At 43.6% G+C, this 18654-nt stretch overlaps 1 protein-coding gene across 1 annotated transcript; it reads right to left on the bottom strand.

Annotated features, from left to right (window-relative positions):
- Positions 1-13804: 13804 nt before the first annotated feature.
- Positions 13805-15906, bottom strand: LOC135884157 (transcription cofactor HES-6-like). The gene is made up of 4 exons (XM_065411450.1): positions 15844-15906; positions 15179-15274; positions 14980-15058; positions 13805-14250 (listed from the first exon to the last, which is right to left on the bottom strand). The coding sequence occupies exons 1-4, from the start codon at positions 15904-15906 to the stop codon at positions 13805-13807; spliced, it is 684 nt and encodes a 227-aa protein (XP_065267522.1).
- Positions 15907-18654: the final 2748 nt, after the last annotated feature.

Raw genomic sequence — 18654 nt, 5'->3', positions numbered from 1 at the left:
ATTCCTAATGGGTCAGGCATTCAGATTTTGACTCAGAAGAGCTCAGAGCCAGACTTCCAAGTGCCCAGCACCCACAACTGTAGATAGATTTCCAAAATTGCCCAACACCCAAAGTGCAGACTGAGTGCTGAACCTTTCTGAAAATCTGGCCCTGATTGTGGATGCTACACACTTGTAAAAATCTGTCCCTTAGCTTAGAGCGTGCCCAGAAGGGCTGGGAACAAATGCGGCCTCCCAGACACTGCTATGACATTGCACCTTAGCTGTGACCTGGAGAGCTGTGCAGTCTCTATTGACTGAGGACAAACAAGCATTTTGGTGGTGGTTCTTGCCAGCTTGATTCACATTCAAAGTCTTTCTGAGATTCATCTGGTGTGAAGCTGCCAGTTGCCTGCTGATTCTATTTTGGTTTGGGTCATGTACAGACATGCTATAGAAAGGATTGCTTCTTTGCTATCTCTGCTCAAAGGAATGCAATGTCTCCTTTACAGTGTGTACATACCATACCATACTTTACCACGGGGAGGTGCCAGATGAAAAACACAACTGCTATTTTGGTCTAATTTTAGAGCTGGGGAGGAACATAAATAAGAATTGATGATTCAAAGAGCATTGGAGGAGAAAAAAGTGGTGGATTTTCCATGATAACCCATTTTACTATTTTCTGAAAATTCAAGCCCTCCCAGTCTAAGTAGCATGAGCCACTGCTGGGGAAAGGGGGGAAGGGGAACTCCCAGGAAACAAGTTTCAGAATCTTAAAAATAGTTTTATTTTTCCACAGGTGATTCTAATAATATCCATAAGCTTGAAACAAAATCTCTCCTAACTAAACAATATTTTTCTCTATTGCACATGTGTACGCTGGCTTATTATTCTAGGGTTCCCAGCAGTGCTGGGTTGCTAGAATTGTTTATCTCAATCAAATTTGGTGTGTGCAAAGAATGCAGGATTGGGCCTTTAAAGGGTGATGTGTGATTGATTCATGTATTTTCTTATATGCTCTATTTGTTTCTCTTACAATATGGCTGTTTACATGTTTTATTGCCATGTGTCTAGCTATCTCTTTTAGTATGTTTTTGCATTATTACTGTTAATATTAAAAGTACAGTAAAGCTTTCAAAAAAGCAAACAAGAGAATGGATATATTAATCTCCTCCCTCACCTGACCATCTGCTCTTGCAATGTCCCTTGAAGCTACTGAATATTGCCTGAGATATTGTTGAATTTAAGAGCATAGGCTGGGCATATCACGTACATTTCAAGGAATGTTAATTGAACAGCAGCAGAGTAGGGAGTGTGGGTGGAGGATCAGCTATGAGGCAGTTAACTTGCTTTGAGCAAAGCCAGGTACAGAGACATGGATGCTAACTTCTAAGGGCTTGATTCATTTGCAAATGTTCTGAGCCTTTGTGGTGGGGAAGGTAACCAGAACTGGCTTTGCTTATAACCTGCTGAATCAGCAAGGACTCTGCAATACAGAGAAAACTAATTTAAAGCAATTAAAGTTTTATGCTGCACCACGAAGCTTTGGAAATCTGCATGGGCAATAGATGCAGAGGAAGTGTACGAATGAACGTCTCTTTTTGTTCACAGGTGAGTTCTATGGAATTATTTAACTTCCATCTGGAATCAGATGATCTCTGCAGTGACCCCCGTTGCTGCATGGGCATGGGCATGGGCATGGGCATGGGCATGGTAGGCTTTTCAGCCTGTATTCCAAAACATTCAGATTGTTTTAAAAAATGCAGGCCAGAATCTCAGCCGGTAGAAACTGGCGAAGCGCTGCTGAAGTCAATGGAGCTATGCTTATCTATGCTAGCTGGTGACTGGGCTTTGCCTACCCAACTTTACTGCCTGAACCCATTCCCCCATCCATCAAAAGGCTTCATATCTTTTCTGGCCATTCAACTTTTCTTCTGCTTTCTCCTTCAAAGCCCTTCCCGGGGCTGACAGACTTGTCCATTCCTAATGTCACTCCTCATGGACAAGGTTAGTCTACCCCGCTGTTGGGTAGTAGCAACAGCTAAACAGCACCTAAAACTTGGATGTTTATGGGAGCCTGCATGCTCCTGCTCACACCTCTTCTGGCCTGTCTCTGGCATTATGGGTAAAATCCTTCCCTGCCCATCTAGGGGGAGCAGACATGTTGTTGCTTTAGTGCTTTTACGTGATTTTGCTGGAACGAATGTGAAGCACAATCTCTCTGCATGCAGACTGAGACGCTGGAACTCTCAGACTCCCAAACTGAATGACACAGCCCGTGCTGCTTGCCGTCCCCACACAGGGTCCCCCTATATCCTGGCTTGCACTCGGCTGTCATGGCATGGGCTTCTGACTGCACAACCAGAGCCCCAAGTGTCCTCTGCAAAAGCTGCCCTCCTGACCAGGACAGGTTTCCTGCATCATGGCCAGCAGGAACACATATGTAATGTACTTTGCAGCACCTATGAGCAGGAGCAAAGTGCAAGCTTGGCTAGTGTTTACTGAGAACCAGATGGAGGCTAGACGTGACCCTGTAGGAAAGCAGCAGCACATTGGCTAGCTGACTCATGAAGCAGTATGGACTGGTGCTTTGGGGGAGAAGCAGTTGCAAGCTGGTGGGGTAGATCAGCACCAGACAAGCAGTCCTCTGCTCACTGATGGGCTTTATTCTTGAGGTTCATTGATTACAACGAGAGAGCAATGACAGCGGGTTCGTAATACCTAGAAAACAAGCAGCCCAGGTTATAATCCACTTTTTAAGGACTAGATGTAGTGCTCCTCCAGATTCTTAGCATCCGTCCCTCTTCTGACTAGAAAGTAGTTGGCTTTCTAGACTATCCTGTATTAACAGTCACAGCAGTACAGAGAGCAGTACAATTCAGCCAGCCCATGCATTCTATTTTCCAAAAAGCTTGCAAATTGTAAGCTCTTCAGAGTAGAAAGAGTCCCTTCCTCGTTTGTAGAGCATCTTGAGCAATGTTGCACCCAGCTCTGGGTGCTACTGTGTCACAAATAAATATTTTTCAAATAGCAACCCTACTACGGGTGTGTGCGTGTGGCCCTGTATTTGAGACCTGCTTCTAGATACCCTCTGGTGCTATGGGCTAAATGGACCTATCAGCTGTCTGGAGAAATGTCTGTCCCACGTTAGGAATTCTGGGGAACTGGCTGAGTGAGATCCCCCCTATTATGCTTGCCAGGAGCTGGGCGCAGTTCCAGACTCTGTCCTGGATGGAAGGTGCGGGACGTGTTAATTTCTCCTGGAGGGATTGGGCTTAAAGATCCATGGCTGTGAAGCGGAAGGTCTATGGAAATACTTTAAGTTTGATCCTGAGAGGGGCTGAGTGCCTGTATTTTCCACTGAAGCCAATGTGTCTCTCTGACCCTGAGCCCTTTGTCAGTGAGCTGAGCCCAACAGTGAGGAATATGTGGTAGAGATTATACAGTCATCAGAGACACTGAGACATGGATCTTGGTCACACTTTATACCATGCATCGAGCACAAAGGTGTGTGTGTGGGGGGGGGGGGGGCTTGCCCCAGCCCATCCTGCAGTCATATTCCAAGCCTCTGTCAGCAACTAAGTAATTCCTGTCTATCCGAAGAGCTCCTTTTTCTGTATAGGGATTGTTTGTGAATGAGGGTCATTTTTCAGCTCTGAGATCACAAAACATGGTGAAAGCAGTTTTGTGTGTCTGCCTCACTTGCTGGATGACATTAGTTTTGATAAGCTACTATCTTATGGGAAATTAGTGTAAGCCCCAGGGAGGCAGGATTCAAAGTTCTAACAGCCTTGCTGCAGCTGTCAAGGGTGGAACAAACAAACAAAAAAACCAACCCAAAATCAAATGAGAGAGAATCCTCCTGCCACCCCAGCCTCCTGTTTGGGTTTAATTCCCAGGAGGCCGTGTTCCTGCTTTCTAGTCACCTTCGCAAGCTGGTTCAACTAGCTCACAGAATTGGGCAATATTTTTAATCACTATAATCCAAGATGGCAATAGTTAAAAGGCAACAGAAAGTCACCACTTTACAGCGGAGACCTGCATCCTGTGGGTGCTTGCTGGAAAAGGCTATGTTAAGAGTTAAGCAATTAATATCCTAGGCTGAAGCAGTAGCAAGGTGGGGGAGGGGGGAAAGGGGGAAGAGAGCACTTGTGTGCAACGAAACATGGTGCTCTGATATGGGTTGCACCTCATGAGCCCCTGGACAAATTGGCAATGGGAGGTGGGTTGGGAATTTACCATAAATCAAATGCAGTGCAGCTCTGGGAGGTGAAAAAAATGTCTGGGCTAAGCCAGTCTTTCAACACATTGCACAAGAGCACACATCTATCAAAGGTGCTGTGAAGTAAAGATGGTTCTTCCGAGTGGCCTCTGCATATTCATGCTTGTGGGGCCACCCCCCTTCTCACGGAGTGTGGAACTATTCAGAGAAGTCAAGCCCACAGGGATTGCGTGATAGGTCCATCATGGCATTGAACTTTCACAGTGGAGAAGCAGCCACAGCTCCCCTGAAGCTTCCATCCTTTCTGGTCTGCTGGCTGTGGGCTGAAGGACCTACAGTCCATACCCTGAGAGATTTTTCTGGTTTGTGATCGAACACTCCCTGTTGAACTGTTGGTCTGGTTTCAAATTTTATTTAGCTGAGATAGTTCCTGTGCTGTTTTGATTCCGAGCCTGTCACTGTCTTGGTTCTGGGGCATCGTGTCTCACCCAAAAGGCCCAGAGAAAAAGCCCAGATTTTCATGGTGTATCTCGTGTCCCTCCGTCTTCTCAAGAGTTGGTGGCACATAACCATTAAATCGTTTGCAGAACTGATGTGGCTGTGGGGAAGTAGTGTGGTGTAGTAGTTAAGAGCATTGAGAGACAGGAGACCTAGTTCTGGTCCTAACTCTATCCCTGACTTTCCAGATGACTTTGGGTGAATCATTACCTTGCTCTGTGCCTTAATTTCCCTGTCTGTGAGATGAGGATGATGGTTTTATTCATCTTTGAAATCTACAGATGAAACTAGACAAGTGCAAAGCATTATTAATGTAGATAGGACTAAAGAAAGGGGTTAGGTAGGTCTTAAAAAATCTTCATTGACAGGCTTTAGCCTACTCTGAATCATCTCTACTCCCCCTTTTCTCCTCTAGCAATTGCTTCCTCTAAGTCGCTTCATGAATACTTACCATTGGTGCTGTAAGAGCCCTCTCTGCTATTCCTTCAATCTAGATCCGCTTTCCTCTCTCTGCCTCATCAATTCTCCACCTCATGTAGGATTTCACATTTTCTGTTCCACTCTTATCTATGCCCCTTTAATTCTGTCTCCATCTGCTGCCATGTGATTTAATTGTGTAATGTCTTATGTATAGTAAGGTCAAATGATTGGAGATGTATTGTTCATGAAAGACCCTATAGAAAATAAAACTGGATTCTATGGTTGGGAGTCTTTGCACTGTATAAGTACCTATCATGGAGTACAATGATGAGGGGATAGCGTTGTTTAAACTAAGCACCTATAGGAAAGATGTGAGTTAAATATACTGAGGAACAATTTCCTGGCATTTGCAATTCTCTGCCCCAAATAAATCCATGTTGCTGAAGTTCAAGGATAGAAGACAATTATTTGAATTGTTATGGGGATCTCATAAATATAACCATAGTGTTTTATGCTCACGTGCACAGAGCTGAACTGATTGTTAAATTAAAAAGTGTTTTTCCGCTTTCCCTCATGGCATTTTGGAAGGGGTGAGTTCTGCCTGTCTGGTTTAGGTGCTTATATGTCTCCCATCCCTGAAATATCTGAGCACCTCCCAAGTATTTAAAAATAGAAACAAGTTTCTCTCCTTCCTTTGCAGCCCATAAGAGTGCGAGAAATAGCTTGATTAGTTTAGGGTGTGTGTGTAACTGGCTGTGTTATGTGTCTGTTGAGGGAAGGCTAAGTCAAAGAACTGATTTCTGCATGCAGTTGTGAGTAGAGCTGAGCAAAATTGGTTTTTTGTTTGTTTGTTTTTATTCCATGGCAGAACAGAAAAATGAAAAAAAAAATTGTTTCAGGTTGATCCCAAACCAGTTTTTGGTGTGTTGTAATCTTTTTGTCGGTTTAAAAGAAATCTAGCTAAATTTTGAAACAAAATGTTTCAATATGAAAAGCTGAAACATTTTATTTTAAAAATGTCAACATAAATGTTTTAACTTAAAAAAATAATTATTTTTTGTCTGGAACTATTTGCCAAATTCAACCCAAATTCACAAAGTTTGTTGACCTAAAACTGCGTTTTTTGATGAATAGATGAGTTGTCCAAAAAATTTTGCCCAGTGCCAGTTGTGAGTGCAGTCTTTCTAGGAAGGGTTACTGCGTCAGAGGCATTTTCAAGTCCATGGCTCTGTATTCCACCCAACCAAATTCCTGGGAACAAAAGGGGATGAGCTTTAGTGGACCTTTAGTGCTTTTTGTCTTGTATTTCTCGGCTTCTGTGGGGCTTACTTCAGTTTTACCACCTTTCAGGTGAAAACCACCTTCCCCTATAGCAGCTTGCTAGGGGAACCCAGGTGCAGTTACTTTCAGCAGGCCACACTTCATTCCCAAGAGCAGCCCTGGGCCCTAAATGATTTGAGTTCCACCTGCCTGAGAGACTGTCTCTATCTTTGTGGATACTGTGACACTCGCAGCCATTTGAGGCACATGAGCCTAATAAAACTTAGGGGGCAGGTGGCACCATGATCTCTGTGAGGGGTCCATGGTTCTGGAACTTGCTTCCCACCTTTGTTCACCAGAACCCAGATTTGATTCCTTTAAATGCTGCCAAGTACTTTGGCTTTCTCGGGCTTTTCCTGCTGGTGAGGAGACTGAGATAAGAGGGTCCTGGTTGATTCTGTAAAGGAGGGCAAAATGGAAGTCATGCTGGGATTGTGGGGAAGTCTGGGTCTGAGAAGGCTTGTTTAAAGCTTTATTTAATATAATAGACTAAATTCTATACTTTTAAATACGTATAGGGTATGGAGAGCTTGTGAGACTGCTGTGAAAGTCTGTATAAATGAATAATAAAAGGGAAAAGGTTAGCACTTTATTAGGTTGCTACTAAGTCACTAAAATGGCATTTTATAGCATTTGTGAAGAGGTAACAAGCTGAGTTCCTGGAGTTCCCCCACTGTAAAGAATTTTACAACTGTATCGTTTAGCCCTGTAGTGCGGGGAGAGGATGTATGTGTGCGCACACATGTGGAATGGGGATGGTAAAACGGAGTGCTGTCATGACAAACCATAGGAAAAGTAAAATTATGCTCCTATTAAAATACCAAGTGCAGATCTCTGAGGTGGGTCCCCTCAGAGTTCTTTCTGACTAATGCTCATCTCAGGGGTGAGGGGACTCAAGGAAGTGGAGGGTATGGCCTCCAAAATGCATGGCTCTCAGGAATCCACTGGGAAAGGCAGAGCTAACTGTGCAGTAGGGTTGCTTCTCCTTGGTATTGCCCGTCCCGCGCACAACATCTCTCCATTAAGAACTGGGCTGTCACTTGCTCCCCTCATCACATGGGAGTCGCTAGGAATAGCTCCTGTATGGGCATCCACTTGGCAGTGAGGGGAGCATGATATTGGTAACAGCTGCTCGCTAGTGTGTCGAGTTCCCAGCAGGGCCGGTGCAAGCAAGTTTTGCACCCTAGGCGAAACTTCCACCGTGCGGCCCCCCCCCCTCAGCCCTGCAGCAACTCCCCGCCCCCCCCCCCCCCCGCGGCAGCTCCCCACCCCAGCTCACCTCTGCTCCGCCTCCTCCCCGAGCACGCTGCCCCCGCTCTAATTCTCCTCCCCTCCAAGGCTTGTGGCGCCAAACAGCTGATTGGCGCTGCAAGCCTGGGAAGCGGGAGAAGTGGAGCGGCGACCGTGCGCTCGGGGAGGGGGCATAGGAACGCTGTAAAAAAAATTGGGGGCACTGCTTTTTGGCACCCCCAAATCTTGGCACCCTAGGCAACCGCCTCGTTTGCCTAAATGGTAGCACCGGCCCTGGTTCCCAGAATCATGGAGCTCTGACCCCCGGCGTGGAGGGTTCCATTCCACAGACTACCAAGAAGGGAGAGGAACAGGCACAATAGGCACTGCCCCCAACTGTCTCTTACAGGTATTTGGGCAGTTCATCAAGTAAATACCAGGAAAGTTCCCCAATCTTGTAAGGTCACTCCAAGCTCCCACAACATTTTCAGACACTCAAATTTCTGTGGCTCGGTTGCTGTGGGCTATAAAGCATGGCCACCTGGTCATGGTGGAATTCCAGTGCAGGACATTTTGTTGGGTCATGTTTGTCATGCCACATTTGGCTAAGCCATTCTAATTGTCCCAGACATTTTTTCACACTACAGGATATACACTAGGATTCATTATACCCAACTCCAGGCCTCACACAAACCACTGGAGAAATCACATCATGATGAAATAGTCATGTTCTAATAAGTCCATGACCAAATTTCACAGACAAAATGTCATGTTTCACTAGGAGATGGTTCAAGGCTAAGCCTGGCTCTCACCATGAGTAGACTGACAACGTAAGTGAAATGTGGAGAGTGTACAGATGTAGGACTAGCTTATGCTCATATATTATCAGTGTTTATGGGATAGCTCAGAATGCAGGAACAGACTTTGGTTTAGGTCCCAAAAGCAGCATTGTTTCTATTAAGCCAAAAGACTAAAAATGAAATGACTATGAACATATAATGGGAGATATATGTATGTGTGCAGCTATACAGTGAACAAAAGCTATTTTTTAAATGTTAGTCTCCTTCCCCCAAATTAGGCATGATGGTTAAATGTTCAAAATCGGCCCCTTCATTTGTGCACCAGTAGTTATTGTTTTACAAGTCCAATCACTTGTGACTGCAGAGGATTTAGATGTCTCACTACTTGGCTTGTAGAAGTGGTCAGGTTGGTGTGTGTCTATGTTCTATTCTTTGCAAGAATTTGCATATGCAAAATTATGGGTGCAAAATATGGAGGATGAAAATTTGGCTTTTAACTAGTTTGTTCATTTTATGTTTTTGGCCAAAGCAGAGCCCAGCAGGAGATAGAATCTTGTAGTGTCTTTCAGCCTCGCCTGTTCCAGCCCATTAAAGTGGAGCTTGGACTGGTTGTACTGGCGATACCATCTGGCCATTCCTGGCCAGAAAGATGGCTGTTCCCATGTGAAGCTGTGACAGGGTTGGGACTCATCACCCAGTGCCTCCTGCTGGTTGTCTCCGGGAATTAGCTCAGTCCAGTGGAGCGCCTTCTCCTGGTGGTGTCCCGCCCATTGTCTCACCCTTGGTTGGTTTCTGAGCCTGCGTCGCCCACCAGCTCGCGGTGTCCTCTTCCGGACCACTGCCCTCCCGGCAGTGTCCCTTAGTCCAGCCACACCCCCTTCCGGGGGGGCGGGGGGGATGATCAGCAGTCTTCCTACACCCCAGCCACCATGTCCAACCACACCCCCAAAGTCTAATCCCTCTTGTCAGGGACCTGGCATAGTCTATGACGGCCGCTTCCTATGGCTGGGTGTACTGCAAGGGGGGAAGGGGAGGGGGGACCCAGGCCTGCCCTCTACTCTGGGTCCACTTCCCTGGGCCCCTTCCCCTACAGTCCCTTGCACCCGTTAGGCCCTTCCCTTCAGGGCCTGCAGCCTGGCAGGCTATGGGCTAGAGCTCCATTCTGCTCCCCAAGCTTGGCCAGCACTGCGCTGTCCAGGTGCTAGTCTCCCAGCTCTGGAGACAGACCTTCCCCTGTCAAAGGCCTGGGACAGACTGCCTCTCCTCTCACTGAGCAGCCTTTTTATATGGCTGAGCCTGGCCCTGATTGGCTCCCAATAAGCCCTTCTCTAATTGGCTGCCTGGCTGCGCAGGCACACTGGCCTGCTGAAGCCCACACTCTCAGTGAGTGGGGCAGTTGCCTCACTACAGAAGCCTTGAGAGTATGAAGTGAAAGAAAATATAGGGATCATAAGGCCTCCTAGAGGGTTGAGTATGTGTATGTTTTGAGACTAGACCGTATAGTAGGAAGCATGCAGGGTCATGGGTTCAGTGCTATACATGTACCTCCTGGGTAATTGTTAAAGGATCTGATCTTGTTCCCTTTGAAGGCAATGAAATTGACTTCAGTGCAAGCTGGACTGGGCCCACTGATCATTTTGATAGGAAAGGGTTAAGGCAGACCAGAGGGGCTGATTAGCCTATTAGGCAGCAAGCTGGGCGGAATTAAGACTGAAAGAAGTCTTAATTAGAAGAAGCTCACTTGTGCAGGAACAGGCAGGGCCTATATAAGCCAGGAAGCTGACAAAAGAGGGGGCTGCTGGAGAGGCTGCAGGCACTCCTTGGGAGGAAGGAGCGGTGAAGCTGGCAGAGCCAGAAGGCTAGGAAAGGGCTCAGGGACATGTAGCAAGGGTGGAACAGGCCTTGGCTGCTGATTAGAGGTCTGTGAGCTGGAATCCGGAGAACAGGGTGGGCCCGGGTTCCCCAACCAGCCACTGGGGAGGTGGCACCGGTGGGGCAGTGAATAGGAAGACTGTCTGGGAGACGAGACTTTCTCCCTCAGAAGGGGAAACCATACTAATGACTTAGCTGAAGGGTCCGCAGATCCAGATAATGTGGCCAGGAGGAAGTGCCATCCCTGTGAAGAGTGGATCAACCTGTCACAATCCTACATGATTCCTACCTGTTTGGATTTGTCCTGCTGCACCCAAAGCATTGCATAAATATGTGATGACATTGCCTTACAGCTAGATGGGTCTGGACCAAACCCCAGCTTCAAACATCCACAGGAACAGCTGCATAGGAAAGTCTGAATCCAGACCCAAACTTAGCAGCTGGTGCCTATCTTTAAGGTGCAGTCACAAAAGCCCTCCTATTCAGGACCGCACTTCAACACATGCTTAGATCTCATTTAAATCAATGGGACATAAGCTCATGCCTAAAGTTAAGCACATGTCTTAGTGCTGTCCTGAATTTAAGCCTAAAATGAGCCAAACTAAAACCTTGGCTCTGAAAACTCCCAAACTTTAGGAAAATTTGGATCCAGACTGTGGCTCAGTCTCATCTCGAAACACAATATTGCAACGTAACCTCACTCTTGCTGTAATGAAATAGCACCATGTTGGGGCACAACAAGCAGCATAAATCCACGACATGCCATCAGAACTCTGCACGCACTCAGGGGATTCTTTATTAACCTAAATCAGCTTGTGACTGTACTTTATCTGACAAGCTTAATCAGTATCTTACAGGATGTGGGATATATGTGTCAAAATAGGGCATCTCCATCGAAATATGAGGTAGATGGAAACATTGATATTGATGGCTTAGCGCCAGTGGAGCTGCACTGTTGCTGGCTGCTGTAATATGGGCACTAATTTTTCTAGCATAGGCACCCACTGTGTGATCTTGAACAAGTCACTTAACCTTTCTGAGCCTTAGTTCCCCATGTGTAAAATGGGGATAAGAGTACGCAATACACTTTGGGATCCTCAGCTGAAAGGGCTAGATATGTACAAAGTAGATGATTAATACTGTTGTTATAATATATTAAGCTTGATAAAATTAAATGATTTGAAATAAATGTAGCATCATTTTGCTACACACAAATAATATACACCTTTATGTGGGCAAACTATTGCAAATCATTTATCTTCCTTTAAGGAACATCCCCTTTATTCCAAATGAGTATCCTGCAAGAGATTCTTCTAGCTCCAGTTCTCTTTGGGTTTCAGTCTGCCAAGTTTTCCACTCCTACTTCCTATTTAAAAAAATATATTTCTCTCTCCTGTTGCTAATCTTTTTCAGTTACAATAACCTTAGGTGTTACTCATAACAGTAGTGGATATACAGTTTTCAGATAAAAGTGTGATTTTTTTTTTAAATTGATGGTATCTAAACCTATTATCAATATTTTCATGACATTAGAATAGTTTAAATAATATTTTTACTTAAATATCCCCGTGATATCAGAAAGTGAAACTGACTAGAAACAAAAGGGAAACTGACCAGCTTTGACCCTGATCCTGTATATGCATCTGCTAGCATGGACACCTACACCACATGGAGCCCCTGGGACTTGACACCAAGGGACTGCAGTAGTGGATCTTGATGCAGGATTGGGGCCTTAGTCCAAACTCTCTGAAATGTACAAATATATATAATAAGCTGTACAGATGCTTAATATTCTTTCACTTCTAATAACTTGGGGTGGTATTAGTAATAATAGTAAGGAATTTTTATTGCCTATGTGAATTTTATATTGATATTGTCTCTGCTGGGTGAATGGACCTGCTCTAATTCCCATTCTACTCAGTTGGAGTCTTTCCATTGACTTCAGTGGGAGCTGGACTGGGCCATGTTATCTATATTGCTAGCCATTGGTGAGGTTATCTTTCGTCTGGAAGGCTTGTTCCAGAATGGAGAAACAATGACAAGTCATAAATTTAGGCCACTGATAGTTTTGTACAATTCAGTGTTTCTAAAGGAGTTGCTTCAGAAACCACAGTTTCAGCATTGTGCCTGCATTCGATAATGGGCCCTCTTTTCATGTAAGCCAGTTGTTACTCCTGCCATCCCTGTGCTACCATTTCTAATGGCTTTTCAAGAGGGCTGGATAAAAGGGGAGAGCTTCACAGAGATGCTAAAACCCAAGGTGATGACTTTCACTCTTTCGACACATCATCAAACAGATCAGTCTGCATAATTAGTCCCCTGTTGGGGAGGGGCTGTCACTAATTAGTATGCAGAGTGTTTGTTTAAGAGATCCCTTGCTCTTTTAACTGTAAAGCAGTTTTCACTGCCTTTGACTTGAAAAACTGTGACCAAATGTTGTCTACAAGTTTAGCAGATTCCTCCCAGACTTATTGGTAGGATTTGCAGGGAATCTTACCTTCTGGTCTTTATATCCTGTCTGGAATTCACTCAACCTAAAGAAGTTGTCAAGGTTGATGGGCCCAACATCTGACCTTTTTATAATCTCATATATTAACAAGATTCATTTAATTCTTCAGATTTGAGTGGGTGTGCAGCTAGCTGCTTTTTCTTTAAAACAAAAAGTACAACAAAAACTAACAGCCAAGCACCTAGGAACAACCTTACAAGAACAGATCATTGTGCATGCCCAATGGAGAGAAGAAAAGTAGACAGAGAAATTTCAGTGTTGAACTTTCAAATACTTATTTATACTTTAAAAAAAAATGTAGACACAAAGCACCAGACAACATATTTTTGTTATTAAACAGAAGCCATTATCTACTTGGCTCTTTATAAAAAAATAAGTCTCTTCAGGTGGGCATGTTATAGCCTAGTTTTAACAGGTAATACAGAGAACGCCGATTAAATGTATCTTAATATTAAAAATTTCAAAACCAAGTTTTTAGAATGAATGTAGCATTTCCAGAAGGCTAGAGCTGAATTCTCCTTTCTGTTACTTCCACTGCACTGGAGTAATGAGTGTACCCTGTCCTCTTTACTTCAAGGACATGATCTCAGTAGCTTAAGTGAGATCTGAAAGAAATGTCGGCAGAAACCAAAATGCAAAAGACAGTATTTCCTCAGTTCTGTTTTTATTAATTAGATGTTAATTCTTTTAATAACATAAGAAAGTTATATAATTAATGTACACTAAAAGCCCAAGAGAGGTTCTATACAATAATTTATATGTATTAAATAAATACAAAATAATAGCAGCCTTCTATAATGCAGGCTACGTATAGGTTTACTTCGGCTTGAAGTACCCTGGTCTTTAGTACACCTACAGGAACAGATTTGCTCCACAGGTGTTTTAAAGAGGCATATCTATAAGATACATATAGAAGTGTCTAAGATTAGAAGGAGAAATATAAAATACATTTTACCATGGTCTCCACATATCTAATGATCCCATACTAGGGTTATTATGAGAAAAATTTGGCCGCAGGATCTGGCTGGAAGGTGGCACATCAGGCTGACTAAAGAGAGATAGTGGTTGTGGTTGAAATGAATTTTTCAAAGCTTGTTTTTCCTCCACAGGATAGAACTGGTCCTGAGCTGGACTTGACCCTGAGGTATTCCCCTTATTGCAGATAGGGGATTTCTGCACTGCATGGGACTGGTGAGCAGGAGGCGAGGACCTTAAGGCTGCTTTGCAGGTCTCCTCGCTGGATCTGGGTAAGGATTTCAGGAGATGATTTAATAATCGTGCCCCAAGAGTCTTGTCCATCCATTCACAGGTCAGGAGAAGGTTGTGAACCTCATGCATACACTGAATATATCCAGTGCTGTACCTCTGCTGAGCTTCGAGACCCACTTTGGAATCTGCTGCATTAGAACAGGAGATAATTCAAGTCATTTAAGTGCACAGGGCTTGCAGTACATTATGTTTGACTAAACAAGCATTCAAAAAGTTCATAATATATTGCCTCTTCTGGAAAAGTCCTATAGAACTTAACTGAGCATGATAGCCTTGGTCACTATATAACAGTTAGGGCTTGAAACCATCCTGTGTGATTCCATAACAGGGTTAGCATTCTAGTTTGGATTCTATAGGATGGTTTTAAAATTCTACAGAAAGAATATAACTCTCTCTTGAATTCTATAGGTTTTAAATTAAATTGCTATAAAGCCCTATTGATTAAATCCCTAATCAATTCTTTTGTGCTTTTCCATAAGGATCATTATGGTTGAAAAAATAAAATCAAGCAATAAAAAGTTTGTCGCAACTTCATTTAATAAAGGAGGATACCTCAATTCTGATTTCATTGCTGTTATAAATTGTGGCGCAAGGCTAAAACGAAAGAGAACATTGTTGGGTAGAAAAAACCTTAACCCATCTACTGAAAGGCATTGGCTTTAGATTCCCCTCTAGTGGCAAAGAGTAGAAACTAGAAGATATGCTGGTAATAGACGTAGGTGTCATCAGGTTTTAAAGAGGTTTTTGCAAAAAAATATTACTTGATTAAAAATGCAGCCCACCCCCAAGATTGGAAATAAATTCCACATCTGAAAGATGAAGTGAATGAAAGAAAAATGCAAAAACAAGAAACTCACCCATGATCTTGTTGTTTTGGATATTCTGGAGATGCTTTACTGTCATTTCAAGGATATCTGCTTTTTCAAGTTTAGATTGCTATTTAAAAAAAAAAAGGTAAGTAGGTCAATAAAGAAGAAATGTTTTGTATGATGCTGGGCTTGGTTTTTTTTAGAAAATGAAAGGGGGGGGGGGAGACAAGAAAAACTCAACACTTACGTCCAAACAAAATGCACCAACAACTGCTTCCTTCAGTTGCTCCAAGCAGTTGTTAATCCTTTCCCTTCGCTTTCGCTCAATCAGAGGCTTTCTTAACTGAAAGGAAGATATTAAAAAAGAAAATAGGATTTACGAGGCGGAATGTCAAGGTTTTATCACAATACAATCTGCTCCCACTGCACTCACTGGCAGAACTCCCATTGTGGACAGCGTCAGGGACAGATTGGGCCCCTCATTTTTAATCCTTAAGAGCCACATTCTGCCTGTGGCATCAGAGGATCCAAGGGTGATGTGGTACAAAGTAGGAAACATTGTATGCTCTATAATCTCATTACCACTCTGCCAGTTTTGCACTTTCTTACACATATTAAGCTTCAGTCTGTTCTCCTTAAACTGGTGTACATTAGAAGTAATTTAACTGAAGTCAGCAGAGATACACCAATTTAAAACCAGTGTAAAGTGAGAGGAAAATGCAGCCCAGAATGTTAAAAATACCCTGTAAACTCCTTTATAATCAAAGGAATTATTTTTGGTCTATCATTTTTGCAATTGTGAAGCACCATCTACAGTGAGTGTTGTCTAAATAATAGTCCACACACTTACGTGCAGTATCCATACCCCACACATGTCAGGGTAGGTGTAAATCTGTACATAAAATGACCTACCTTCCTTTCCTCTTTGGTGTTGGAAAGTTTCTGCACACTGCTGGCCATAGCCGTGGCAGTCATTATAATCCAGCTTGTCTGCCCCTAAATGCTGGGAAGCAAGGGGGAAAGAAAGCACTTGGGTAACCGGCTGTTCCTTTTTCAGAAGGGTTCTTTGCTTCTCTTGCCTCTCCTCTGTAAGGCTGCCTGTATTTATAGCCCAGAATTAACATGTGAATAAGGGCATTCCTTGGCTGGACCTCTTTTCCCACATGAGGGGTCGAGACCAGAGGCTTGTGGCCATCAATCAAGGCTGACAGGTCACTGCTTCTTTTCAATGGCCAACTTGCCCCCCCAAACAGCGACAGATGTCCTGCCTACAAAGCTTTGCTTTGCAGAAAGCTTTTGTTAAGAAGAAGAGACTCAAAATGGGAGTACTGAGCAGGTCACATGGCTCCTTGCTCAATTTACACAGATTCCCAGGGAGCAACAATAGGCTGTAACCGGTTGAGTTACACCTGGGAGAATTTCTTCTAAGTTTCTGGGCTTTTTAAATAAATTTTATTATCATATTGAACTGATTCCACTTTTTACTTGCAAGGTATGAACCCCTCCTACTTAAAATCCAAATGAAGGCTTTGAAACACAAAACAGTCTCCACTGTTAGAAATAATAATGCGATCCAGTGGTTATTTTATGTCTCTCACAAATATCATAACAAGGCATCATTACCTTAAAGTCCACTGACAATAGATTGTTATGGAAACTATGCATTTACATATATGAAAATCCCTCATGGAATAGTCCTGCATTATTTAATATGGGTGAAACCAATGGCATTCAAGAGAAGTGTAATCCAGCTGTATAAAAGTATTCTAAAAAGTTTATAGAACAGAAAATAACCCTTTCTATTTTTGTAATCATCCTATAGAATTTAATATTTCAACTATCTATAGACCTTTGTTGCTTTTCTACAGAACTGTTTGGGTTTCATGCCTATTACATTCCACAGGACTTTTCCATAAGGGTATCTTTTCTGACTACACTATTGAAAATGTTTTTTTTCCGTCCTCTGAAATACTAATGCAAAAGCATGTGGCTGTTTAAGGAACACTTAGACATATCTCCTCACTATGTGTTTATATTTTACCTTTATACTTTTTTTTTAAGGAAAATCTCAGGGGGGTTTCATGAACAAGCTCTTCTTTTCTGATTGTTTTGCTAATAAGCAGGATTTGCTAGTATCCTGTCGAGTCTGATAGATTATCTCTTTTAAATAGGTGTTGAATGTATCACTTTATTTTAGCAGACAGGAAAGTCTTGGGTAGCTTCAGAAGAACTAAAAGCCTCTCCCCCTTCCACTGTAAGGTCTTCCCATACCTCCCCAACCACACAACTACAAAATGATGTCACTAAGTGCCAGGCTCCCCCAAAGGCGGAGGGAGGGTGTCACAGACCCGTGAGAACAAAATACACGCTTCTTCTCTCTCTTATAAACAATACATGTGTGTATGATTTTATATATGTACATATACACACTATACAGTGTATCTAGATACTCTATTTACAGCTCTGCTCTTTGTGACTGTATTGTATCTACACGAGTGTTGTACTACCCGTGGAGGCTCTCAGTTTATCAAAACACAGCGAGGCTGTCAGATTATTTCTTGATGAAAGGAGTGCCCTGCTTAATAAAGGACTGTGGTGACATCACTCTGTGGGAAAGTGGGACATTGTTATGCATTTTCTCTGATATACAAGAGAGGGTGTGTATTGAGATGGGCACCAGGATGCATTTTTTAATACCAAATAAAGGTGACCACCTAACTCTGCGAGGGTAGCAGTGAAAGGGATTACCTGGTATAATCCACCTAGCAATAGAAAATAAAAGGGTGTTACACTGCCCCGTGATGAGATACTCCTGTTAGGTCCTCAGTACTGCTATCCCCAAGTATTCAAAATCATGAGCCAGGTCCTCCAAACTATGAGGATGGCTCCCTGGTTTGAGAGCTTTCAGGGCTCACATTTCCAAGCTTTTCTCCATGATCAGGAGAACTAGAAACTTAACCTTAAAAAAAAAAAAAAAAAAAAAAAAAAGCTGGGATTCTGACATAACCATATAACTCCAGGAGCTGGGGCTTTAAGAAGAACAACATATGTCATGAAACTTGCAATAAAACTGTAAGAGCTGTCAGCACTGGAGTCTGGTGGAGGAGCTGCTTGGATAGCAGCTATAAGGTTCATTCTTGACTATCAGTTACAGTTTTGTAGTATGATTAAGCCCCAGAAGGTCATGTACCCTCCTGCAACAGAGTGTATTTCTCCTAGGAAAGGCTGGCCCAGTGTCTGGGGAAGAGAAGGGATCTGCCCTCCCTCCCCCCGCTCCTGTGCTGGATGGGGAGACATTGCAGAGCTGCTCAGGGTAGGGAGGTGGGGAACTCTTGTAAATGAAGCTGAAGGACATCAAGCTGCTCAGTTCCTATCCCAACCCCCTCACCCTTGCAGGGAGTGGGCGTTAACACTGACTGGACTCTCCTGAAATTTTTATTAAAGATATAACCAGATTGGGAGGATGAGAGAGGGCTGCTGCCTCTCCCCTGTCCTCAACCTGACTGCCTTTGGAGGGGTTCTCTGCAATCCAGTGGGTCTTTGGTCATCTTTCCCTGGATGAGCTCCATTTATTTGGTGATTTAAATGAGCTCCATTGATCTTTGGCCATGTGGTCCCTTTAAGTCTTTTCCCTGTCTGACCATCAGACTCATTCCTTGCTCCACCCCTTTCCAGTATTGTCCTCCTGTGCTGGATCCAAACCCCCAGAACTCGGGGGTGTCC

The sequence above is a fragment of the Emys orbicularis genome, chromosome 9 (genome assembly GCF_028017835.1).
Source record: "Emys orbicularis isolate rEmyOrb1 chromosome 9, rEmyOrb1.hap1, whole genome shotgun sequence".
NCBI lineage: Eukaryota > Metazoa > Chordata > Testudines > Emydidae > Emys > Emys orbicularis.
Note: the sequence above shows the minus strand (reverse complement) of the source record. Positions and strands in the feature narration are given on the sequence as shown.

Coding starts and splice junctions, on each gene's coding strand:
- LOC135884157 (XM_065411450.1), bottom strand. CDS start 15,906: ATGACTGCCACGGCTATGGCCAGCAGTGTGCAGAAACTTTCCAACACC. Junction 15,275..15,843: donor ACACCAAAGAGGAAAGGAAG/GTAGGTCATTTT, acceptor TCTTCCTTTCAG/TTAAGAAAGCCTCTGATTGA. Junction 15,059..15,178: donor TTGGTGCATTTTGTTTGGAC/GTAAGTGTTGAG, acceptor TTTTTTAAATAG/CAATCTAAACTTGAAAAAGC.